General features: G+C 42.1%; 1 protein-coding gene across 1 annotated transcript in view; it reads left to right on the forward strand.

Moving 5' to 3' along the window:
* Positions 1 to 27,417, forward strand: part of LRRC16A (leucine rich repeat containing 16A) — a 228,753-nt gene that overhangs the window by 25,495 nt on the left and 175,841 nt on the right. Inside the window, exon 2 of the mRNA XM_009885904.1 lies at positions 3,533 to 3,630. Coding sequence (XP_009884206.1) covers positions 3,533 to 3,630 — 98 coding nt within the window. The remainder of the gene's footprint in view (positions 1 to 3,532; positions 3,631 to 27,417) is intronic.

Raw genomic sequence — 27,417 nt, forward strand, 5'->3', positions numbered from 1 at the left:
TCGCCGGGGGCCAGGCAGAGGCGCGGTGACAGTGGCCCGGTCCGGCCGTGCCACCCACGCCGGGACAGCCGCATCTCCGACCGGGTCAGGGCCGCCCGGCGCCTCAGGCGGGCTGGGGCTCCCGGTGTTGCTTTTTTATTCCCCACCACCACCACCCCCTGGGCTTTGCGTAGTTTAAGACTCGTTTTCCTAGGTATGCATGAGAGCGAGGGTATTTGTAATTAAAGTTTTATGGTCACATGCAGACGAACCCCTCCATGTTCCATGGTAACGCTTAGGAAAGCGTAGGTGGTGGTAAGGTCCCTGAAAATGTTGGCATCGCTGTGGGGGTACCCTTCGATAAATGGATCATTAGCATGGTACGCTGATAACCAGTCATTTGGGCTTTCGGCCTGGTCCTCAGCCACCTTGCCCAAGCCAAACTTCCTTCGGTTTTAGCTGCAGTTTTTGCCTGTCGAAGAGAGATCTAAGGATGGTTTATTTTAAAATGTTGCCTTAATGACAGATGGGAACAGAAATTTGTCGAGCGGCAAGGTACATGTTGCATTGAATGCAGTCCTCACAAGCCTCTCCTAGTTCACGTACACTGTTGCATTTCCTTCAGTTTCGTCAGCCAGTGCTATTGATGGGAACTGGTTTTACCGTTTATAAAATATTGGTAAAAATCTGGATAGCAAGTTGCAGCTGTTGCAGAATGGTTTTCTGTATAGACAAAATAGCTCTTTTGAAATCCTTTTAGTGTGCAAACTGTGGGGTTTGCTTTAGTCTACAGTTTACTACTAAGAAGCGATGAGCTGGGAAGTGTGTTAGGAGTAGCTATGGCCAAAACCGTTAACAACTTCTTTCTTTAAAATGGCCAAGCGTGTTGAGGTGCTAATACATGGTACTTATGCACTGTGGATCTGCCCTGTACTCTAGTATTCCATGAGTGGAGTGGAGCGCAGTGCATATTATGAGGAAGAGCAAAGTGAGCATCTTCACGCATCCCATCCTCTGGTGGCTTTGGATGACTTTAAGAATTATCCCGTGCTCCTGGCGTTCTGCACCCACCCAGCTTGCTTTGCCAAGGGCTCTTCTGGGGAGTGGGGATCTGTTCATGTAGGTTGGTTTGATTTGTAGCAGTATTTTGGTGTCTGCATGTTAAAATTTAACCTTTTAAATAGGCTTTTTGTAGTAACCTTGTGTTTTGAGAACAGGATGAAAGAAAGGATGTGCCTTAGCACTTAGTGATTGGAGTGTGGAGATTAAATTGGGGGTAGGAGTGTTTGAGCTGCAGTTTTTATTCTGTTACTCACTTCCCGTGTGACCTTTGTCAGGTCTTGTAGGTCATAGTCTTCAAAAAACCCTCTCTTACTGTTGGCTTACCTGGATCCGTTCCTTCCGAGGCGCGAGTGTCTGAAAGCAGGCACTTGTAGTCTCCAGTGTTAAAAATGAATGAGCACTTGAAAATATGAGTCTGAATGTTGTGTTTCCATCTCTCAGTCTGAAAAACTTCTGTGCAAGTCCACTTTCCGACAATGTGCAAAGAAGTGTCCTCAGTCACATGGGAAACATCTATGAAATCTATATCTTAGCTCTTTGAAGAAGCTTTTCTACCCCTTTCTGGCAGATAGAGCCTTGGAGGGAGCTGACGTCCTGATGCTCTACGGAGAAGTCTCAGGTGCCAGGCCCTTTCTCTGCCTGTCGTGTGTTGAAGTACAAGTGCTGGAGCTGAGGGCCTGCAGTTGTTCCTACTGCTGCTGTGTGGGACCTGTGGGACAGTGAAGGGAAGCGTCTCTCCCCACGCTGGTGCCTCAGGAGGAAGTCCCTTGCTAGATGCAGGCAGCTCCAAAGCTGTTCGTGGGAGAGGAGAAACCAAAAGGCAGAGGCTGGGGGCGGAGGTAAAGTAGCAGAGACAGCAGCAATACCTTTCCTTCTGCAAGGTGGTAGGACTTTATGAAAGAGACTGTGTGGTCAGCTTGCTTCTGGGTTCCCAAGCAGGGACAGCAGAAAGACCAGAACTAGGCATTAGTCATGGGAGAGGAAGCCTCGGGAAAACAGTTCACATGGGGAGGACAGGGCTGGACTTTCCCCTGGGCTTTGCGTACCTGGCTGCTCCGGGAGCTTGCAGCCTGGCTCCTGACCAAGCGGTTGCCCAGGGAGCCGGCCGGGCTGGCTGACTGCCACGGGGCTGCCGTGGCTTGGGGCAGGCTTCTCGCCGGGCAGTCCGCTGCTACCGAGGAGCTTTTGTTTCCTGATAGGAAAATTAAAATTCCTGGGGAAAACATGCCGATTCTGCAGAAAGAACTCTTTCTGGTGGAGAGTGGCTCCGACAAGGCACACTTATGACTTGCACACCCTCCTGCCCTGCAGGCAGAGAGCTGTGGCCTGGGCTAAATGTCCAGGCTTTATAAGTGGTGTGTTGTTTGTGCTAATGCATGCTGGCTACTGGATGAAAATTGTGCAGAAAAGTGCTATACAGAGCGCTATAATTAAAAGCCTTGGGAAGAGCCCATTGTCTTCAATTTTAGCCTTTAAACTTTAGCGTGCACGAGGGCAAAGTGTGTCTCTGGGGAGGGTGGAGACTTGCCTTTTACAGATGCCAGTTGTAGTGCTGGAAATAGGTTAATGTGTTTAAAAGATTTCTTTCTCATGCCTTTTCTGTGGGGGCTGGGGAGTGAAATTTATGGAAGGTGCCAAATTGGCTCTTCTAGATGAACTCCTCTGTTTATCTCTCGATTACATCAGTGTCAGTAGTTGTACAAGCTTTCTGACACGATTCCCTGCATACACTTTCCTTTCAGGCCAGGGTGCAAACCTTTAGGGGAGAGGCTGGTTCATTTCATACTTGGCAGAGACCGTGTATACATGTGTATGCTTATGAGTATTAAAACATTATGGCAATTAATGTAACTTTGGTGTTGGCACCATGAGGTGGCTACATTGCCGTTGAGACTTGGACCCAGACCAGTATTGCCTTCCATAGCATCTGCTGCGTAGCTGTCCAGTGTTAGTATTTGGAAGTCTGCTTAATTTGCTTTGCAGCGTAAATGTGCAGAGTGCAAATGTGCGAACACTGGCTTTTCCGTTATCTGACCCATTTAGCCTCCCTGATATTAACAACAACAGGCTAAAATTTTTGCAATGCAAGAAGCTAATTTGCTTTAGGAAGCTTTCAGCTACAAAGAGTAGCAGGTGAGGAATTTTTTGTGTTTTCCCAGAGGAGAGCTAAGCAGTGCTGAGGTTTGTCTTGGGAATGTTTTTGATGTGTAAGCAGTGCAGGAAAGAAATATAAAATTATGTTTAGAATCCTGGCATATGAACTCAATAATCCTATCATAGCAGACATAAATCATTGTGTAGATGACACTCTTACAAAAGTTGCACTTGTGTTAGATTGTGTTTAGTACTGGTGCGTGTGTGTGAGACTTCCGTGAATGCAAGTGATTAAACAACATAGCTCTGAGTCTTTTTGAAAAATTGACAATGATATCTGTTCCCTTCTCATGTTGACATGGAAGGCATTTAATTAAGGTATTTTCTTTTATTTCAGAAAGTGTCAGGGATGTTATTGGGAGGAAAATAAAAATTTCGGTCAAGAAGAAAGTAAAGCTGGAAACCAAGGGAGATAAAGGGGATAACAAAATATTGGTAAGTACGATAGAATGACTCTGATTGCATATGTGAAGGAAAAGCCAGTATCTTTTCAGGTGTTAATTCTCCTCTGGAAGGATTCTTTGAACTTTGTATGCCATAAGATACACATATCACTTATTTTCCTACTTTTTTTGCTAGCCTGCAGAACAAGTTCATGCGCAGGCGTGCACATGTACATACATGTTTATCACTGAGTTATTCTTCAGAGTTTATGGTATTGTGTTGTGGACTGATGCTGCAGCAAGCTGTTACTAGAACCTGTTCTAAAATAATTTGCAGCCTTTGCTGCTTAGGTTTGCCTTTTGCATCCATAGGATTTTTGAGTGGACAAGAAATGCAAGATGAAGCATGTAGAATTACTTACCTTTTGAGAATCTTCTGAAGCTGTTAGGCAGTGAAGAGTAACAGTAAAACTATTGTGCTTTTTGAACTCAAATGACTATTTGTACTTTTTAGTATTCTCTGTTAAGTCATACATCTGCATTTTAAAATAAGTGCTTAATGTTTGGGATCCTCCATTGTCATTCCTAAAACTGTAGTAGAGCAAAGTGTCAAATTAATCTCACTTAAGTATGCTTTCCTGTTTTCTTGAGAATAGTTTTGCTGGCCTCTCTTGATAAGAAGAAAGCTGTGGTAATGAGCTGGTATGCTTCCATACTATCTTGAATACTTAGATATGCAAAAAGAGATGGAACTTTATTTCTTCATTCTTTTGATACCTCTCTATCAGGAATAACAAATACAAATAACTGCAGTGCCGCTATAATATTTTGCAAGATATTTGAGATTTGGTGCTTTGTATCAGTAAAAGTGCTTTTGCACAGTTGAAAATTTCATTGCCAAAACTGTTGTTACAGATTTTAGGTACATTCCCCAATGCAGATATTTTATATTGTCTTTAAATATCGCATCTTATTAATCGGTTCTGAATTATCTTTATAAATTACATGTTGCTTAGTGTAAAGCTGTTGATAATGGTCTACTTTTCAGTGAGAGCAGCTACTTAAGGAATTTGAAATATTTTCTGCATAATATCTACCCATGTTATAGATAGCTCCTGCATTTACAGTTTCTGTTTCTCTATTGGAAATAGGTTGAGTATGTGAATGTTGGTTGAGTGTCTCTATTTATTTGAGAGCTATGTTTATAGGGAAGCCTGACAGTTTCACTGAAGCAGTAACACTTGATTGATGTATTGACCTATACAGAATCATTACTCTTATCAATAGTGAAATATATTGTGGAAATAGTGTTCTGATCTGATGGGACCGAAAGAATTTCAAGTTTTGAAGTGTCAATGAAGTTTCTGAGGGAGGTACTACTCAGCAGTAAAATGCCTAAAAGTGATGACTCAGTTTTTTTTCTCTCTTTAATCTCCTAAACTCTCAGGTGGGGGACTTTAACCTTTTATGACTGAACAGCTACTGAAAGGGAGGAACCTCTTTAAGGGGTTCATAAGTTAGCGAACACTTCTTGTGTGTATGTGTGTTGTCATCAGTGCACAGCATAAGGCTTTCAAGGGGATGAATTGCTGATTCGGGTGTTGTCTGGTAGAACCATTTGTTCTTTGATGCAGAAATGGAGAGGATTTACATGGCAAAAAAAAAAAGGAGGAAGTTTTCATGGTTAGAGAAATTGACTGTTGACTGCTGGGGTTGGATTTTGTTTTCTTCTGCCAAAAAAGAAAACTGCCCTGTGTGAAGCTGTACAAATCACTAATGACAAGTTTTTGTGATGTTTCTCTTGTGTTGTGTGTGTATCTGTACTTTATGTGGGTTTTTTTTCAGAAGTGTGGAGTGTTGTCTTCTGTGGCAGAGGCCAGTGGAGGCTGTGGTTCCTTTTGAGGATGCAGAGTTCTCTGAAGTGCAGAGTGCTCTGAAAAAAATGACACCAGCGACACCTTAAGTCGAGTACCTCAAATTAGTGGAGACTTTTTTGCCCTACTGTGTCTACACAGTCTCAGTCTTGCTTCTTACCTGTGAAGTAGAGGAGATATACCCTCCTCTTATTTTCAGGCCCACTCTTCTGATAAATAACCTTGCTTCAGAAATATGCAGGTGCTTAATGCTGAATGCCACAGCAAAGCTGCCAACAAAATGAAAAATTTTTGTACTCCAAGCTGGGACTTAACAGTATTCAGTAAATAATGCATCTGACCACATTCTGACCAGGGCAGGTAAAACTGAATACTGACTTGCTCTGCCTTGGGTGAGCATGTCAAACTGAATGCTGAATGAAGTGTTGGCGCAAAAGCAATTCAGTAATTAAAGACGATATCCTTAAGTGCATGCACCAGAGGGCTCAAATGTGATTGCATGGGCAACCTTCATGCCAGCGCTCCTCGACTCCTGGGAGCTTAGTTTTGAAATGTTAATCTTCTGAGCATTGTCTCTTGAGTGCATGTGTGGTAATGAATTATTTTGAGATTTTGGTTTAAATTTTATTAGTAGTTGGGTGTTCACAAGCAAATCAGGTAGTATGCATTGGGTCCAGCACTTAAAAGTAGAAAATACCAGTTACTCTCAGTCTAGCTAAGCTCAGAGCCCTGGTGGAATGTGTTCAAGGTTTTAGACAGGGTTGATCACAGAGGTTGGCGCTGAGCCCTGGCACCCAAATCTGTGCTTTAATTAAATGATCCCTGATCCTTCCTTCCTAGGAAAATCCATCAAAATCAGTACCACTTTGAGAAAGGGAGATTATTTAAAAGTGACTGCACTTTGCGGTTAACTATGAAAACACTTGACCTCTGGCCCTGTTGTTCACAGTGTATTCAAGGTGCAGAGTACTAGAATATGGGTATAACCATCTACTTAAGTCACTCTGCTCTAGGAAATTCCTCTGGTAATTAAGATGGAAATTGGAATCTGAGACTAAGGAAAAAAACTGCAAAAAAAAGTTGTGTGGCTTGAAATAAGGTCCCTATGTTAAAGTGGTGAAATTGGTGGTTAAAGTCTATGCTTGCCACAAGGTGCTTTAGGATCTGGGTGCCAGAGTTTGGAAATTATGACTGGGTTCTGATGTAAGACAATATTTTTAATTTTTTTTTTTTCAGTCCGTACAATGAGCTTGCTGCCTCAGTAATCTCAATTTGCAGTTATTTAGTTTTTCAGTTAGTCATAATGATGCAAACCAGTAAACATGGTGAGGTGCTCAACTGCCTCTGGTCTGCTGGTACCATGACTCAGGTGTGCAGGGAGCAAACTGGTAACCAACCCTGAAAAGCCAGTAACCTGCTTGAACGGGCAGAAGATCAGCCTTTGAGCAATTAGGGCCAAACCCTAGCCCCATCTAAGTAATCTTTATACTGTAACACAGAAGCGATGCCATTAGGGAGGGTGAGGAGACACCCAGGCATAGAGGAGACCTTGAATGGTGGCAAGCCACTGAGGAGCAGCTGCCCTGTGGGGCAAGAGGGGTAGGCATTGTGGGGCTTCCCGATGGGGTGCGGGCCCACTGTGTGCTGGGGAGGTGAGCAGAGCAGGACTGGGGGTGTTAGCTGGCGGCAGCTGTGTTCTGATGATCACTGGCCAGGCTGTACTGAGACCCAAGGTCAAGCCAGGGAGTCAGGTTGGAGGGATAGATTCAGCCGGAAAACAGGCGTAGCTGCGGCATTGCTCCGTCTGGGGCCAAGTGCTGGAGCTCTTGAGCAATATGGGTAGCCCCAGTCAAGACTTCTCCCAGCTTTTTGGGTCATACACCTGCACCATGTCAGAGCTGGCCTCGGGTGCAGGCAACCAAACTTCTGCAGAGCCTTGGGCAAGGTGCCCTAGCTGGCTCCAGGTGGCCCTCTGCCAGAGGCAGAGTACTGCTGCAGGAGCGGACCCCAGTGTGTTTGGCTTCAGTATGGTTCTGGCAACACTAGTCTTACTGGCTTAAAATAGATAAGGATGTCGCTATTTTGTAGTTCAGCCAAGGATTGCTTTGGGTTTGTGGGATTGTTTTGTTAAAACCTGGTTTCTTATGAGGACTTGCGGAGTTGTTGCTGTGTTCCTCCTCACACTGACAACTTCTGACCTTCTCTCTAGTTTCATCTTAAGCTGATGGGTATGTAGAAGTCTCAGCTGCAATGGTAATAGTGTGGGTTTTGCGTATGTGTGTGGGAAGCAGCCAGAAAAAGAAGAAACTCTACACCTACTCCCTCCCCTCAGGGTCCCACATTTTGGCACCATAAGGGATCAGGCAGAATGCCCTGTCCATAAAACAGATTTGGGGGTTTTGTGTTGTTTTTTAACCCAGAGGCCTCAGTGATTATCAGATTATCACCTACAGATGAACCCTGGCAGGAAACTGGGCTTCTTAATTTCAGTGTTTGTGGTGCTGCTTTTCTCCCCCTAAAATACCCAAGCTGTCTGTACAGTGTTTTTCTGAAGATTTCCCATTGCGGTTTCTTCCAATCAGATTTGTTGTAGTTGGTAGCAATCACTGAGAAGTTGAAATTGTAAGATAAAGGCAATATGTTAAATATGTTTGACCAGCTTTTTGCGAAATACCGATGTTTTCAGCAGTGGTTCATGACAGGCTAGAATTCAGGATTCCTCTTAGTTTTTGTTTCTTTACTATTAATAAAAGAGGGTATTCCTAGTCTAGTTGCCTTTGAGATTAGTTTTCCTTTCCAAAATAATATTATTTTAGGCATCAAAGATGAGGAAATATTGGCATCGCATACTTGGTGCAAATGACTATGCTCTCTATATGGCTGGACTGGGTTTTTTTGCTTTGTTGACAGGTTTTTTTGTTTGTTCTTTTCCCCCTGTTTGTTTAATGTTTTCCTAACCTTAAGGTCATAGAATAGTGTGTGGTGATGTCGTGACCATGAGCACTTTATTAAGAAATCCCATTGAGGAATTTCTGTTTTGCTGCTCCCCCAGGTCATTTATGTTCTCTTTGTTAAAACATCACAGTGTTACTTCTGGAACCGCGACAGTTGCTTTGGTGGATGGCTGTCCTCAAAATGTACTATATGCCCAATGTGGATTCACTGGGAGTAATTTGTATGTCCTTGTCACTTTCTTTGGGACGTATGTTTCCATGGGCTTTTAAAACAAAATTAGTGGACTCCTGTCAAATAGGTTTATGTTTGTTCTGTGCACGTGGTCTGAGATTTCATGTTCTGATTCTGAAGACTCATTTATAAAGGCTCAAATTCTATTAAAAAAAAAAAAATGTATAAAATCTACCGGTATTTATTTTTAAAGGAGCAATTATGGCTGCTGTCTTGTGCACTGTCTGTGTGGCCTCTGAATGCTCCTTGATCAACCTGGCTGACTGTACCAAAGCAGTTGAGAAAAGTGTGTGTGAGCTACTGCGCCTGTTCAGCTGTAAGGATGGCAGTCTCTGGGTAGAGGCAGTAATATGTTGCACTGCCAAAACTATTTTGGGATTAAAAACTGTGGCGCTTGTTTTCCATTGCTCATCTTTTGTCTTGATCCATCCGTGATATCCTACTCAAATAGAGATGAATTTCTCTATCTATCTAGGTGCAAATGTCTTGCCTTAAAAATATGCACTTATATTAAATCACTAAGAGCATGAAGCTCACAGGGTTGTCCGAGGTTAGTTTTACATAAAATGTGTGCAATCTCACACGTTATATCATGACAGCTGGTGTGTGATAATGATGTTAAATATGGACATTCTTTTAAAATAATGGTGTTTCCTCTTCCCTGCCCAGAACACTGAGTGTTATGACATATATCTTAAGCGTGTGTTTATGAAGATGAAAGGAAGTAGGTGTTGGTACATCCCTCATGTCAGGAAATCTAAACGAAGTGAGGTAGAGTAATTGCAAATACTTATATGTGAAAATGTATTTTAATACATTTACAAGGCGCCTCTTAAAAAACAGTTGAACTGTGGCCAATAAGATTGCTACAGAAAACTGAAATATTAAGAGTACTGCTGGAAAGAGAATTTATTAATCCGGTCATGCTGTTTTATATAGTCCCAAAATAGGTACTGTTTAAAAAAATACTAATTTATGTGCGAGTTTTACTGAAGTCTATGTTATATACTAATCTATAATATTACTTCTTAACCGGTGGGAGGATCTACAGATGTAACATTCTGACGCTGTGATGGTGCATGCAAATGTTGAAATCCTCTTTGTTGAAATTTTTCCACTTCTTAGAGGGGAAACAGGCCATCAGTGGAATTAACCAAATTGAGAGGAATGATTCCCTTTTCTTGGGGTAACACACACTTTTCTATAAATAATACGCTGTAAATAAATACACTTGTTTCTATACTGTATTCTTTGCACGCTTTGGAAGGGGTGGCATTACCGTTACATCAGAAAAGCAGCTTGCTCTCTCTCCCTTTCTTTATTTTTGGGCAACTGGTACACATCGGGAAAGGTGAGAAGAGGTAACTCATCTTTCAGTGCCCTGAAAGTACCTGCCTTTGCTCTGTCTCATGTACTTTGCATGTGTACACCCACCTGCAGGCGTATATAGTCTTATCTGTGTTCTGGAAGGAGGAAATGTAAACTTTATCTCACTCTTAGCGGCTTCTGGCTTTCTGTTCACAGCTCTAACAGCTATCAGGAGAAAGGAGTGGTGGGAGGCAGGAATCCAGTATGGCTCTGAATTGTACATGGGATCTTTCCTTCTGTCAATTTTTCATAACCCAATTAAAAAACGTTTTTTTTAAACTGTCACACTTTCTACTTTTGCTGAATATATAATATACCAAAGTGGTTTGCTAATGTACTTATGTTTCTAGAGGGCCTGACTCCCTGCCACCATTATTTGCAAAATGGAGCCTTCCTAAGCAAGGATTTGCATTGAAAACTCTGCATAAAAGTGGCAGAAGACTGACTATTACATATAATTTCCCAAAAGCTGGAAATAAAAAATAGAAAATGAGCATTAGGGTCAACTTCTTGTCTCAGTCACTTTTCACCACTACGGGCTTTTTTTTTTCCTAAGAAAGAGAAGGCTTGGAAGGGAACAGAATGTGTGTTATTTGGTAGACCAATACAAATGCAAAAACCTTGTCCATATTTATTGGTTTTTGTTTTATTTTTTCTATTTTTCTCTTATGGCTTGTTTTGTCTGCCTGAAGTTACTTATTCTAAGGAAAGACTTCTCATGCGGGGAATGTGGTTCACTTTACTGTAAGTGGTGTGGAGGATGCCGTAGGCTTGAGAAAGGCCACAAGAGCTGCTAATTGAGAAGTTAGTGCAGCGTACTGTGAAAAATGCTTCTTGTTGCTCAGAGCCCCTCGCTTCAACCGTTGTTGTGGAAAAATTAAACGTCACTGATTTGTCTGATTATTGAAGTACTTACTTTGGATCACCTACAATTCTGCTTCATTTTTTTTCTTATGGTGGAGGTAATTTAATTCTGTATAAAGTAATTACAGGCCCAGGATGTAAAATTATTCTTTAAATATAACTGCTGCTAACTGTGCTTCATACTGCTACCATAGTCCCCAAGCTGATTTCTGCCCTTGTTCCTGTCTAATCTCTTCCTGTGTCTGGAATACCCACTCTGTGGCCACTCATGAGTATCTTTTAGTTAATGATAGATTCCCTAATTCGAACGTTTAAGGTAACAAACTATTATGATGAAAATTTGACCATGAGAGCCAGAGTCTGGTAACATAAGGCTTCCAAAACATACCTAACCAAATTAATTGGCCTGCTGGGTGAGGGAAGAGCTATGCTGGCTTGGGGAGTCGGGGTTGCAGAGTAAAGTCCAAATAGCTGTGGGCTGTGATTTTTTTTTTAATGTTAGCAAACTGAAACAAGTTTCTGCTGGTTGGTACAAAGTTTGGAGAAGTTGCATTGCTGCTGGTGGGGACCAGGGCAGTGGCTTCTGGGAGTGTGATGGAGAGGTGGGGTTTTAGCAAAGCGGAAGGCTTCCCCCCCTCAGCTGAACAGTATTTGCTGATTGTTATAGTACTGTGACTCTTCAGTGGGCTTTGCAAATGAATCTTTACAGCACTCACCCCTTTGAAGAAATACAAATTAAATGGGTCCTCGTGTCCTGTGTGGCTAATGCAAAGGTGCCTGCAGGATAGAAACTGTGAGCAAGCAAGGAGCAGCTCTTACTTGGACAGGTTATATTTCTGGATCTTCTTTACAAAGTCACCTTTAATTAAAGAAAAAAAAAGTAAAAAATTCTGGGCTGGGCTCGTGGGTGCTGGATGTTGTGCAGCTTATTCCCTTGGCTGACAAGTGCTGTCTGTATCCCTGCGTACAGTAGAAGGCCTGTGTGACAGCAGGATGGGCTTCAGAAAGTGTGTGTGTGGGGGGATGGGAAACAGAAGGGGAGAGGCTGGGTCTATTTTCCTGTTAGGATTTCTGTCCTGCATTGCTTTTTCAAGTGGTGGTTGTTTCTGTGCTTTTTACGTAGGTCGATAACTAGATTTCCGCAGTTAAAGCGGCGGTTAGCGGCGTGCTGCCTGCGAGGTGGGCAGCGGTGTGGTTAGGATGTCTGGAAGCACTCTAGCAGCTAGGGCTTAGGAGGCTGAGGTCACTCAGAGCAAGCCATTTCCATTTCATGCTCCCAAGTGCTTTAAAGATGCTTGCCAGAGGCATGTCTTTATGGAATGAGCACTTCAGATACATGTCTCTTTCTTTCCCTGAACACATCCTCAGCTCTGTGATTGAACAGTGTCTGCCCCTTGTACCTAAAACCTCAACAAACAATTGCTTTTGTAGAGCTTTGGGAAATTTTGGGGATTTGAGCTAAGTTACAAATGCCTACTTATTCTTGGGGCATGAGGGGAAAACAAGAAAGTGATATAGCTGCTGCTGAGCAGTTTCTACTCAGATCTGATTAGGGGAAGTGAATGGCTGTTGACGCTGGTCTGAATTGGGAGATGGGGCACCGCTGTGTTTGTTCAGGGTCGACCTTTGAATGAAGGCTTCTCCCTCTCTGCCTTCAAGGCCATCAGCAGGACCGAAACTATTCATACAAAACTATTGATAAAGGGGAAGCCTTTCACAGGCTCATCTCTTAACAGACACTTGAGCCTGGTGCTTAAGAATGATACCAGCTTACAGCCTTGCATGTGAGCTTCTACTGGGAAGCAGAGCTCGAGGAGCCTTAGGTGTGGGGCAGTGAAGGTAGGTCAATACAGATGTTTGGATTTTTGGTGCAGCCAACTTTATGTTAAAATCTTCTCTTCAGGTGTTTACAATGTTGCCAGTAAATATTTGAAGAGGTGCTAGCTCTGTTAGGTACTGATGCCTTCTTGAGTAATAATTTCTGCAGTCTTGGTAAGCTTATTCATATTCCAAATCTAAAATACGTATTTTGTATTATTACTACTTTAAAAAGTGTAACATGTAAAATGTATTTTAAATATAACAAACATTTTTCTTGACTGTGTCACTATTCACATTTGCACCTTGCAAGTGTCAGGAAAGCAGTGTTTGGGCTTTCTGTTCTCTCATCTTAAGGTACTGGAATGCCAGCATTTTTTGTGAAGTATATCAGCATATGCTGTGTACACTTGTTGCATACACTATGGATATCTTTATGGTCCCTTTCCTACCTTTCCATCTGCCTCTTTGCTCTTCTGCCATCTTCTGTGCTTCAGCAAGTCCTCAGAAACTTCCCTATGTGTAATTGCTGTCAGGACTTGGGTTTGCTTTTTAGTTCCTTCTCTTACATTAGTATTCCCATTTTTCCGACAGTGTATTCCTCCACTAATGTTTCCTTTCCTTACAGAGATAATACAAACATCCCGCAAAAACCGTAGTATCACCACAAATACGGGGATGATGGGCAGAACATAATGTTGCTATGCTGAAAAATATTAATGGCCACCACGCATTTCTTCTTTGTTCTGTTATGCAATTGTACCTGATCCTGCTAGCCAAGTTCTCTGCTTCCTTGTTCTCCGATTTCTTAAAAATCTGTGCTAGATGTATGTTATTTGTGTTATGGAAGCAGTTTGGTTCATGCTGGGCATTATGGGGCTGTTAGTATAACTGGGCTTTAAGTTCTTTTTACCTTTGCCAAGGCAGCTTTCTTGGGTTAAACAAACAAAAAAAATACTGCTACCATCCCAAGAGAATACCACACAAATTATAGTTGCCCTAAGGGGAAGCAAGATAGTATGATGAGCACAACTTTCTCTGGCATTGCGCTCGCCATCTCTCTAGGTAGATGAGCTGTTGGGTGGAAAAAAAGTGAAAACAAACCAAGTCAAGAACTGTAGTATGACATGGCAATTTAAATATCCAGCTGATGTGCATAGTGCCAGAGTGGTCTAAAATACTGTAACATAGTTTTAAAAGTTGTAAATGCAAAAAATTGTAAACACAATGCTGAGTTGCCCAATTTTTATAGTTTTCTCTTTGCTTTGGGAATTTAACTGTTATGTAATCTTTTACAGATAGAGCTCAGAGGGTTGTGGTTAGTGGCGCAGTCTAGTTGGAGGTTAGTAACAAGTGGTGTCCCTCAGGGGTCAGTACTGGGCCCAGTTTTGTTCAACATATTCATCAATGATCTGGATGAAGGGATAGAGTGTACCATCAGCAAGTTTGCTGATGACACAAAACTGGGAGGAGTGGCTGACATGCCAGAAGGTTGTGCTGCCTTACAGCGTGACCTCGCCAGGCTGGAGAGTTGGGCAGAAAGAAACCTTATGAAGTTCAACAAGGGTAAGTGTAGGGTACTGCACCTGGGGAGGAATAACCCCATGCACCAGTACAGGTTGGGGGCTGACCTCCTGGAGAGCAGCTCTGTGGAAAGGGACCTGGGAGTCCTGGTGGACAACAGGATGACCATGAGCCAGCAATGTGCCCTGGCGGCCAAGAAGGCGAATGGCATCCTGGGGTGCATCAAGAAGAGTGTGGCCAGCAGGTCGAGGGAGGTCATCCTCCCCCTCTACTCTGCCCTGGTGAGACCGCATCTGGAGTACTGTGTCCAGTTCTGGGCTCCCCAGTTCAAGAAAGACAGGGAACTGCTGGAGAGGGTCCAGCAAAGGGCAACAAAGATGATTAGGGGACTGGAGCACCTTTCTTATGAGGAAAGGCTGAGGGACTTGGGTCTCTTTAGTCTAGAGAAAAGAAGATTGAGGGGGGATCTTATTAATACATACAAATACTTAATGGGAGGATGCCAGGGGGATGGGAGTAGTCTTTTTTCAGTGGCACCCAGTGATAGGACGAGGGGTAATGGGCATAAACTTGAACATAGGAAGTTCCATCTTAACATGAGAAGGAACTTCTTTACTTTGAGGGTAGTGGAGCACTGGAACAGGCTGCCCAGAGAGGTGGTGGAGTCTCCCACTCTGGAGACATTCAAAACCCGCCTGGACGCTGTCCTGTGTAACGTGCTGTAGGTGACCCTGCTCTGGCAGGAGGGTTGGACTAGATGATCTCCAGAGGTCCCTTCCAACCCTAACAATTCTGTGAATTCTGTGAAAATCCACTGCATTGATCTTTTAAAGTAGGTTAAATGCTGTGGACTTCTGCTTAAGTCCAGAGCTGCTTCTTGCTTTTGTATTGACTCATCTTTGCAATCCTCGGCTTTCAGCTGAATTTTCTTTTGAATCAGATGCTCAGCTGAGGGCTGGCCTTTTTTTTTTTTTGTGAGCTCTTGTTTGGCCAGCAGGGAATAATCCTGGATTACATCAGGAAACTACCACTACTGTAAAAAATGTTGAAATGGTCCCTGTCTTCATCTCCCAACCTGTAGCATTGGAGAGATCAATAGGACAGTCCTTGTCTGCTTGTACTATTTCTCTCTCAAAGGATTTCACAGCCACTTTTCTACCATTTACTTACTTACCTACACTATGTATGCAAACTGCAGGAGAAGCTGAATGCTGACTCCTCTTAGACTTCTGTGTAGGTGCGTCAACTAAAGCTTGGAAAAGCTGGTTACCTGGAGAAGAGTGTTTTCAGGCTTTAGCCAGGTGCAAAGAAAAGTCCTCAGGAGCGGCTTAATACAGCAGTGATTTTGTTTCAGTTGTAAACCGTTACTGTTTTTTTTTTTACCTTCACTGAATAATACTAAGAATGGTAAGATGTGCAGGTCTCAACTCTTAAAAGTTGCATATTCCCATTAGAAAGATTTTAGGTGGTTGCAGGATTAATGCTGACACTGTAAACACATTGCGTTTTTGCCTTCTCGTTGTTAAACTGTGTTCTCTGTCAGCTGGCGAAGATTTATTAAACTTAGTAAATGCTTATTGTAAGCCTTAGAAATATGTTTTTCCCTGTTAAATATTTTGAAAGCATTTAGCAAAAAATACAAACCCTAAAGATGAGTTAGTTTCATGTGATATTTCCAGTCTAATGCTATCCTTTTAAAGTATTTCCTGTAACACTGTTAGATGGATCTGGTGTTGCTTATATGTGCGTGAAATTGTGTGAAATTAAAATCCTACAGGTTTTTGTATGGTATTAATTTATCACAATGTAGCCTTAATACAATTTTAGTAGGTCTTTGTTCAGCTTGAGTGGTTAAGTCCGCCCAAAATAGATTATTATTCTATTTTATTTTTTCAACTTTTTTCCATGTTTGTTTTTCTATTTTTATCTTCTGTTGTTTACTTTAGAATATTCCTTATGTTGTTTTTCCTTTTTGGAGGGTCTGTTTACTTTCACCATAAAGAAAATTATTGCAGACAATTGTTTGAAATCAAGACTGGCCTTAAGGATGTATGCATAATTGAAGGAAAGATTGGCAAGTTAGCTTCTCAGCCTCCCCTTCCACCTCTGTAACTGCTGCAGCCTTCCACTGCTCTCTGGGAGGTGTCGTGTGGTGCTGATGGTGCCTCTCCCTTCAGCCAGGAGCAGCATTAAGCTTGCGTGGATAAAGGGGTAATGGCTTTAAACTCAAAGAGGGAATATTTAGGCTAGATAGAAGGAAGAAATTTTTTACACTGAGGGTGGTGAAATACTGGACCAGGTTGCCCAGAGAGGTGGTAGATGTCCCATCCCTGGAAACATTTAAGGTCAGGTTGGATGGGGCTTTGAGCTACTCGATCTAGTTGAAGATGTCCCTGCTCATTGCAGGGGTGTTTGGACTAAATGACCTTTAAAGGTCCTTTCCGACTCTACGATTCTATGAATTCTGCTTGACACAGAGCACTATGGACCTCCTTTCCTCTGCCTTCCCAGGTGCTGCCTGTTCAGGAGCCGGAGCTGCCTGTTGCTGATACTCTCTGGCTCTGAGTAAATGCAGTGTAGTGTCAGGGTAGCTTGGATCCTAATGAGAGGAGGAACACTATCGTGCTTGTACCTTGAGATGTGGTGCAAAGAAAGCTTTGCTGTGGAGTAGCCCATGCATTGCAAGTTCACAGCGTGGCTGTTCCTTGTGTAACCTTGTTTGTGTGCCAGAGCCCCCAGGGAGCTGGAAGAGGCTGTGGCTACCCTGAAGGAGGAGATGTCTCTGCTTGCACAGTTCCTTCTGTAATGCTAGACCTCTCTCTTGCCAGATGCATGAATCTGCATGGCGCTGCTCGACTTCAGAATATGATGGGAGGGAGGGATTCGCTAACTGTACTGCTTCTGAAAAATGAGAGTAATGGAGTTGTATCAGGGGGACTGCTTGCTCTCACCAGCCATTTCACCGTACATGTTCTGCGAGGGGCCAGCCTCAGAAATGTCTTCCCAAGTAATCTTCACATGCTGATTTTTTACTTTTGTTGGTACTACTTCTAAAAAAAACAAAACAAAACCCAACCCTCAGGTTGTGCAAAAGGGGATATACAGCCTGACAGAACTGGCAAAAAGAAGAGGAATAACTTTCTCCAGCTCCCTGTATCACTGTTTCTGAAGTGGTAATAGCAGCTTTTCCTGGAACCTAAAGAGGAAGAGCTGGCAGAGACATAAGACTCTCAGTCAGAAGCCTGGCAGGAATTAAGCAAGCTGCCTTAGTTGTTGTGTTCTTGTGTTCTCTTGAAGTGCATTTTCCATGGACCAGGCAAAGGGACTGGTTATAAATACCGCACCAATTTCGCTGGGCTTTAGTTCTCAGTGAAGTAATTTGAGATCCTTTGGTAAAAGGTATTTACATTGCAGTTACCTTTAAAAGAAACATTGTTTTATCACAAATTGCGCGTAGGTTTTGTTTCTGTAGGAATACCCTTGTGGTAAATGTAGCAAATTGACAGAGGATTGCAGAAGTGTTTTAAAATACATGGGACTTGCTACAATGCATGGATATTGCTCCGCTCTCCCCCAAAACTGTTTCAAGCTGCTCGTTAGTCTTGAGGTCCAGTTCTCTGAATTAAGACTTAATATATTAAAATATGCTGAGAAAATCCTTAAACATGTAGGCTCCAGATGCATCTTTGGGGAGACATCCGAGTTGTTTCTTACCATCTAGTATCTTGAAGGACACCGAGTAAATCGGATAATCAACTTCAGGTTCATGGGTATCGGCTGACCCTCCCTTGGGGAGCAGAGAGGTTTTCATAATTGGCTATTGCATAATCTGATGGCATTGTCTAAGAGAACAACAAAAAAAAGTGTTGCGGTAGAATTTGTCTTGCCATGTCATTTAAACTTGAGCGGTGGAAATCCATTAAACACCTATCTGTTACACTTTTAGGCTTTCTGAATAACCCATCTATTCAGTTATGTTGAACTATATCTACTTAAGATGTCACCAGAACCTCATTTTGATTTCTTAACTGTAATCTCTCATGGCCTAAGTATAGAGCACTCCCAGGTGGCTTCTGGACCTCACACTTGCAGAGTGAGGAGTGGATTGGATTGCCCTGCTCAGAGTTTCTTGCACAGCCTGAGGATTAGTGGATCTGTTGGTGCGTGGTGGGGACAGGCCAGTTGGACTAGGCATTAGGCTAATGCTTAGGGCATTGTGGATGCATTGACATTAGGAAATTTAGTATCTGGGTTACAGTAGCCTCTGGCAGTAGCGTTAAGCTGCTACTGTAAGAAAAATACTCCTTTTCTAATTTTTTTTTTTATATTTCCCTGTAATGGAAAATCTGTCCTGAGATGATTTTAGCATTGTGTGGAGGTAAAAACTCCTAGTGGTTTACAGTTATCACTATACCACTCGCTGTGTGGTAAGGTTGCTTTCAAGCATCTGTAGTGGGGATATTGATGTTTTTCCTCTCCTGTAGGCAGAGTTCATGCGTAAAATTAACGTTGAGCTTTTAAGTGTGTTTAATAATCATACCTTCCATGAATGTATACCACTGCATATAATGTTGCACATACTGATGCTTTAGATAGTTCTGTGACTGAAAGAACCAGTTTGTTATATATTGCCTAATATATTACACATAGATTATACACCTTTCAAAGATTATTATGTTATACTATTATTTTAAGGTCAGTAGAGTAACTGAAACAAAAGGCAATAAAATCGAGTCTTCTGAGCCCAGCATGCTGCCTCTTGATTCAAGATGATGTTCAGTTGCTAAATGTGTTTTTTCCCAGATAGTGAGTGCATCTGCAGATTCTGCAATGCCCATTTGTTTCAGCCTGAGCACACTCCTCTGTTGACACTTGCTGTGAAATACCATAGCCTGGTTCACCTTCTGTGCTGCTGAGTTCTTGTAGCTTTATCTGCTTCGTTTATTCATTATTAAATGCATGCTTTCTGCTTGACAAGTGCTATAAAATCCGTTTCACTGTGGCTGAACCCAAGAACCTCCACCGAGAGTTGGGTTATTAATTTTTTTTAAATGCAGATACTATGCATTTCTACTTTCCACTGAAGTGCTCTTCAGACCAGACTACTGAACAGTCTGGTAGATTCTCTCCGTCCTGTTCGTTAAGCCATGTAGTTGTGTAAAAATGAAGTGCTAGATTTTTCCAGGTTTCTACTGAAAACAGAAACAAGAATATCTCATGTGTTTGAAAATGTTTCTAAAGGTCTGATAATGTATTAGGTCTACATAAAAATGAATGTTCATACTATGTAGTATGTGTGTTATTATATGTACTTCGGTATTAATGTAGCTGGTATGCAGTCCCCATTAAGAACAAGCATACACAGCATAAAACTGAAAGGAACGCTTTTCTGCAGGAGCTACAAGGGTTCAAGCTTTCTGAAGTTTTAATTTTAAAGTAACTCAGTTTAGAAATCTAGAGTTAAAGGGTTTTTTTTTATTTTTTTTTATTTTAAGCATTGTGATCATTTGAGAACAACAAACAAATCAAGACTTTGCATTTCCTTCCTAAGCTCTATCTTGTGTAAGCACGGGCTTGTCTTTCCATTCTTATTAAGCATGTTCTGACTCATTTTTTTTATTACATTAAATTTTGTTTATCCTTTCTTAGATGAGCATTCCAGTATTTGGGAGCTATAAACATACCTTATACTAATCTAGGACACCAGCTTTTCCTATGAAGGGAGAAGAACAGAGTTCACTGCTAGATCTTGGTTTGATAAGAAGGTGTCTTTCCAAATACAGGGTTCTTGGTTTGGATTCTTCTTAGAAAATAAGCCATTGTAGATTTTGGTTCATTCTTCACCTATGGGTATTTGTTTGCTTTGACAATAACCAGTTTGGGACTGTAAAGTTCTTTTTCTGTAAGATTCACCTCTTGGGTCAAGAGAGGTAGCCTCAGGACTTCTCAATGCAGTAGGATGTAAGACTGGTGGTGACCTGGAACAGCAGTTTTGCTGTCAAGATAGCTAACAGTGGAAGAGCTGACTCTTCCCCTAGAAAAGAACAAAGCAGCAGATGGGAGGCTGTCTGAAGAATGTTTCAAAGAAAGGCCAGGAAGAGTGAGATCAAGGCCAGAGGAATTACTTAGACTGTTGAGTGAGCCTCCCTCTTGCTTTCTGTACTTGACAGACTGCAGCTGTGAACCTTGTCCTCCTCCACACAGCAGAAGGCCTGGACAGAAAGGCATATTTTTTTTTTTTTTTTTTCTCAGAGTACGGGTCAACTAGTGTTTCTCTAATTGGGTGAACAGAAGCTGAAAAAAAAAATGACGGAGCTCAAGTGGCTTGGGGGAACTTGGCTCAGTCTACATGATAAAAGTTTTTATGGCCATTATTAGTAAAGAAGTCCAAAGAATTGAGCCTTCCCATGCCTCAAACTCGTGGGTTTTATCTGGTCTCAACTGTGATCATCTTAGCTATTCCATAGCTTCACTTTTACCTGGCCAAGGGGCAGTTGTACATCTGTCCTGAGTCCTGTAGCTAGTGAAATAGCTATAGGGTACGCCATGAGCATGGCAGGTGGTGTGTAGGTCTTCTCAAAATGCTGTAAACCAAGCTGGGCACCAGAAAACAGTTTGTTCTGACTGATAGGCTCTTGGTCCGCCACCCAGCGTTGAAATGGCAGGATAATTCCTTCTGGGTCACAGTGTATCCTCAGAGGAGAGATGCTGGATTCCATCAGAAGCATGCAGCTGTGGATCCTGACCCTTGCTAGATGTGTAGTCAGTACTGGTTTAGCACCAAATGTACCACTACCTCTTTCTACTAAGGAATGCTTTTCATTATCATAAGTGCAATTAACATGTGCAAGCTTTTCCTTCTCAGTAACACTAGATCTGCTGATCTGCTTCATTTCCAAGGCATAGGATCAAACTTTCCTTTTTGTTGTAGTCCTGCCAAAGGCATGGGAGTTGTGGGAGCACTAATTGGGACCAAGCGTGTCATCTGCAATGAATAAATAATTGGATAAATTTGTATCCTTACCTCCTCAGTCTGATTACATGTTTACAAAAATGCCATGGTGTTTGTTTTCTAGGTGGATTTAACACCATTCCTTGGAAATATCAGACAGATGTGCAGAGTTCACTGTTCAGAGGCTCTGGTCTGGCTTATTGGTTATTTGTTTGAATGTTGTTTCCAAACCCAAACTTGTGGATGCTGGAAGCGTTTCTGGTGGGAATATTAATGTTTGTCTCCTGTGAAGACTCACAGGGGTAAAGCCCCGCTGTCATTTCTGTGGGTGCTTTTTCAGTGAACTTTTTCTCAAACATTTGTGGAAGGAGTGAGTGCTTGTGTGAGAACACTAGCCTATGGCTGTTGGTGCTTGCTGAGAACAGTGTGTGGTTGCTGGCTTAGCCTTGCTGTCTAAAATCAGTGCTTTACTGAGGTTTCTACTGCTTTTTTTTTTCTGTTCTTTCTGCCTTTTGTCGTTTTTGGGGAATGATTGTGAACATATCTAAACTTGAAAATAAAAGCTTTCTTCCTTTTTTTTTGTTGTTGTTTTGCTGCTTCTGATGTCTGACCGCATAACACTTTATCAGACTCCATGAAGATAGCATTAACTCCGAATTACGCTGCATTTTAGCTGTTGTATTTATGAAGAGTTAGAAAGTTGGGACCTGTCACACAAGCATTTATAACGGCAGTTTCTAGTGACAGAAAGCCAGAAGGAAAATCTGTTACCTCAGGTCATATTGACAGCAGTGTCTGCTGTCACACTATTGCTTTGGGTTTAATGGTAAAAAAATGTCTGAATATAAGCTCTAAGCAGTATATTGATAACTGAGTGAATGGTAAGTATAATTATTTAAAAGCATTACATACTTAGGTGCATATGTATAAAAACCTCTACCAAGCAGCATCCAACAGTCAAGTGGCATTGTCAATTTACTGTGGCATCACATAAATCATCTTACACCCATTCACGCTGAGTTTGTACCCTGGGTCATCCCCCACATCCCCAAACCAAGACAAATCAAATCAATGTTTGTTTTTTTCCCCACCAGATTCAAAAGGTGATTATTTGCCTGGAGTGAGTGGAATTGTTTAATGACAGGAGAGTAACATCTTGAATCCTGGAGCCATAAATGATGTTGGGAGCTTTCAGCAGCTGTCTGTTTTCATAAGAAGGCAGACTCTTTTGGAAAGGCTCCACTTTGCAGCTGGGAAAACACATACCAAACAAAAGTGTGGTTTGAGTTGGGTTTGACAAACCAACTTTTTTTTTTTAATATTTTTCTTCCAAAATTGTCTCTGTGCTCTGATAATATAAGTGATTTCAGTGTAGTTCAGTGCTTCCCAGTTTGTGCTTCTGCAGTGAAGTCCATGCGATAAGCTCTTCTGGACAAGTATTGTCTCCTTGCAACTTAAAGTGTCTTTGAACTGTATGATGAGCTGTGATACCCTGGGAAGCTTGGAGCAGACGTACCCACCAACTTGGACAAATAAATAACAATCCATAGTTAGATAACTTTCTTTCTTAAACTAATGTAGGCTATTCCTCTGTTTTGAAAAAGCTAATTATTTGAGATCTGTATAATTTGCTTGCACATTTTAGCAAACTAAGTATATTGCAATATATTTGTTATTAAAGGGAAAACCAACCAGAAGGGAATTGTCTCAGACTCTCTGACTCTAGGAAATATCACCTGCAACTGAGATGTAAAACTCTTCCCTGAAGTGAAACTCCATGCCAGTGGATTTATTGTTAGTAGGGAAAAACATATTGCAAGGCAACACAAGCATTTAACAGATTTTAATAAATACACAATATGCAAGAACAAGAAAAAATATTTATAGTATTACAGGTCCACTAATTTTTCAAGTGACCTTCAAAATACACAAATGCAGCTGTTCTTGTTAATTTAATGTGAAAGGATGCTTCTTAGGAAAAACAATGCTCCTAAGGATGCTTCTTAGGAGTCTGGTGGGGGCTGGGTCAGATCCTTGCAAGTAAAAGTCTTGAAGGTAGTGACTGGTGACATTAGCATCTGGTTTGAGTTGGAGAGATCTACAGGTTTGAGGTAGACTTCAGGAAGGTGTGTTAAGGATTTGGTAACCGTCCCTGAGTATTTATCTGGTTTTGACTGATCAGACTGGGAAAGGGGGGTCTTTGCCAAGAAACTAGCTTGAAAGCAATGCTGCAGCTGTTAACTACGAAAGAGCCATAGCTCTTCTTTAAGTAGTGGATATGAGCTACTTAAATTGCTGGAGAAACTGGAGGTTTTCTAACTTCTTAGGTCCAGTTTGGTTTTGGGATTGATTCCTGAAATGCAAGAGGTCTAGGATAGAGTTTACCAACTTGATTTGTGTAATTCGGGAGAAAGAAAAGACAATATTTACATGGCTAGGATGGCCTTTGCCATAGGGTGAGAATGGAGAAGGGCCATGTTGAATGGTCTTCGAGTGTTTAGTTTCTTTGCACTTCTCAGTTGTCTGTGTGTGTACTGAATAAACTGACTGACCTTGAATCTTCATGATCTTGTAAGAAAAGATTGTTTAGTTAAGACTTGTTGAATGCTGGACAGGATTAAAGTTTGACTCAGTCTGTAAACTCTTCCCTTACATGGACGAATATGTAGTGTAATCCTTTCTCTAGAAATTAACTAGTTTTCATTTAAAAGGTCATTAGCATTTGGAAAGTTGTTTGCTACTAACTTTGAGAAGTCATATGCTGTCAGAAATTTCTGCTGAGCGATGTGATTGATTAAACTGAATTCCCTGGGCTCTGTGACAGTTTTATCTTTTCAGTGAAGAAGGTGCTTTACTCAGTTTGCTTTCCTCTGCAGAGAAGTCCATTGATCCCTTGAAAACTTGGTATAACAGTAGTTATGTTTCTTTCTGTGAAGATCTATTCCCTTTCTGGTTTTCATTTTCTGAATGCTCCATCCCTTCAAGCAAGGTATTGCACTCAGGTTTATAATTCACAGGATGCTTTATCAAGGGTAAGATGCTGATGGAATTGGTGGTGATGTGGATAGTTGTATGACTGTGAAGGAGCGACCTATGTCAAAGCCACACTTGGCTTTTGTGGCTTTTATCTTACCTGTGTTTAAAAAAAACAAACAAACACTGATTTCTTTGTAAGCCACCCTGCCCCTAATGAGAGAAAGAGCAGCAACAACCTGTGGATGTTTTGAAAGAATAAACCCACAGCAATAACTTTGATCCCTCTCCCTGCCCTGACATTTCCTTTGTTATTTGTTATGCTAGCCACAGGTGAGACATCAGGCTTTTTGTGGTGCGTTTTCATGTTTCATTGGAGGCTGGAGAAGAGCAGGGGAAAAGGCTTTCCAGCTAGACAGCAACTGCCCATTGCTGTGGTATGTTTTCCCAAGTGAGCTGCTGTGATGAGCAGAGTGACAGGCAGCGAGTAAGCTGAGCAGACTCAGGCTGCTGCAGGGCAGTTCTACCTGTTAGTGTAGACTGAAGCCAGGTATCAAGTCAGAGTGTGGTGGAATTGCTCTTGTGAGCTGTAGCTAGCGGGCTTCACAGTGCTGAGAAGGAAAAAGCAGATGGAAACGTTCAAATGCATTTCCTGCCCCCCCCTTCCCTGTCTCTTGGATCTTTTATTTCAGTCAGTAATGGAAATCTGTGTTCTGAGTTTTGAATGAACGGCTTACACTGTGCTAGTGTTAAGTACTTAATGAGCCTCATTTCTCAGAGATCTTGCAGTCTGCCTCAGTTAACCCAGCTGCTTTTTTTAGGAGTACTTGTTTTGGCAGAGGCTTTTCTATGTGTGTGAAGAATGCACAAATAAACCGTTGTGCAATTTGCAATGAAAAATGAGGTTGTAGGGAATGGGAGGTTTTTAAACTAGGAGATCAGAGGCTGCAGAGCCAAGTAAAACAATTGCTCGGCTTCACTTTGTAGACCCCAGTCTCAACAAGAGCTGCGTGTCTGCATTGCCTGCTGAAGAGAATGGAAATGTGAGTCCATGCTGGGGAAGCCCTGCAATGCCTGCCAGGATCAGGCCCCGGCAAAGGGATGTGGAAGTAACCTGGGAGGGCCAGGAATTGAACTGTTTGGATTTTTTTTCTGCTCCAGGGGATAAGTGCAGTATGGCAGAACTCTGCAGAGCATGTGCAACAATAGTGGTCAGGATTATCATGGTTAACATGAGTGAAACGAGCAACTCGGGAAGCGTGTACTTTCAAAGAGTGTTTGAAAGGATACAAATACATAAATCTAGAGCTCATCTGCAGCTGTGAAGTTGTTTCAATTCATAGACATCAGCATTCAGCTGTAAGAGTAGCTGTGCTAAGGTTTATCCTTATGCTAAACTCGGATTTCTGTGCTGATTAGGTTAGCTTTAAGCAGGAGTAGTTTGGTCTGATGTAAATTTTATTTGGGATGGAAAGGGAGGAGGGCTGTTGCCTGGGTAATTGCATCACATCAGCAGTTCCAGTGACAGCTTGCTGTTGGCTAAAATTCCAATTATAACTGAGGTTTTAAAGATGGACCTGTGTTTCTCTTTTTCCTTTCATATAGGGGTCTTGAACAGCTGTCTCCTGGGTGTGCTGCTTTAAAAATATTTTACCTTTTAGAAGTATCTGGAATATGAAAGCAATTGTAACTACACAGGTTAAAAATGTCAGCTGTGGGTTACACAAACAATTGCCTGAATTGCTGGAGTTCAGATGTCTAGCATATTTGCTACAGCTGGTGCTTGCCTGCACGCCTGCTCTTCCTCTGTGAGAAGTCTTACCTGCTCTTACGTGGTGGTCAGCTTTCCACGCGTACTGCCATGCTGCTGACTATGCAGCATGCTCTGCGTCCAGGTTCTTGTGATGATGTTGGAACCTTATGTCTCCGCCTTACTTAAGAGACCACAGCTCAATTCTTTGCTAGTCGTCTGGGCAAGATAGAACCTGCTGCATGTTTAGCTGCCTAAAAGCAGAGGGTTTGTTATTTGAGCTACTTAAATCATCGGAGAACAGCTCTGAAAGAGGTGGGGTGAAATGCCCTCCATGAGAGAGACCGAAGGGGCAACCCAGGCTTCAGCTTAGGCTAAATGTCTATCTTTTAGATAGCTCAACTTAAACAAAATGATTTTTTTTTTTTGCTTTGCTTCTCTGCGCTTTGCTATCATGTTTGTGAAATGGAAGAGTGGCTCAGCACTTGCTCATGGAATAACCATCCTTTTGCTTGAATGGTATAGCCTGTTGATTTGCAGGGTGTCTTCACCGTGATGGGTTTCCACGAATGTGTGGTACTTTGTTGTGCTGTTGATCTCTCCATTTGTATTGCTGTGGCATGCTATAATTGTGGCTTCTGCTCTTCTGCTGAAGCCTGTAATGATGTAAGGGGATACCTTCTGTGGGCTGTGGTGATGCATGTAGCAGATGTTTTGTGGAGTCTGCTAGACACCCTTTCTGCCTCCTTGTGCTCTTTTAAAGTGTGTCCACTGCTGCCTTCCTCTCTCCATTGCTTAGAGGCAACCTGGACTGGAACACATTGGTCCCACACAAGTTAAACATGTTCAGAAGTGTAGTATAGTACTATCATACAAACAGTGTCCTGGATAAAACTAATGGTGTGTCGCATTCTGGTTGTGAGGAAAAGAAGCTGTTGAGAAGTATGTTTGGAGATAGGTAGAGCAACCCTGAACAACTATGGATTTGATCAAAACCAGTTTTCTTGGGTTGCAACTGAGGAGGCTCTCCTTCACTGTCTGGATGAAGACCTTTGATACTATCCTGCCATGGTATATGTGGGAAATGCAGCAAGTGCTTTGGCAGTCCCCTTTCTGTGGCCAGGATGGGTGCCTCTTCTGTGGTCCAAGCATGGCTGGTGTCTCACCAGGTGCTGGAGGAGGGAGGTATGCCTTTCCCTTTGAGACAAGTGCCTCTCATCAGGTGTCTCAAATTGCCTTTGTTCTAACCATGATACCAGAAGTTTTCCCTTTGTTTCTGAGAAGAAATTTTTCTCAAAGAGCCAAAGATTAGGATTACTTTAAATAAAACCAAATTATTTAGAAGAGCTAAGGTAAATGCTTTTAAATCAAAGATGGACAGAATAAAGTGTTGTCTAATCTGTCATCAAAAAACAATCGAACTCGATAGCAACAGTCTTAAGGGGACAATCTTGCAGGAGCGGTGAAGTCAGTTCAGGGAATAACATTGTTTGTCTTCCTCTCCTCACGCAGGAGTTTTTTGTTACAGTG

The sequence above is a fragment of the Charadrius vociferus genome, unplaced genomic scaffold, assembly GCF_000708025.1.
Source record: "Charadrius vociferus isolate BGI_N301 unplaced genomic scaffold, ASM70802v2 scaffold195, whole genome shotgun sequence".
NCBI lineage: Eukaryota > Metazoa > Chordata > Aves > Charadriiformes > Charadriidae > Charadrius > Charadrius vociferus.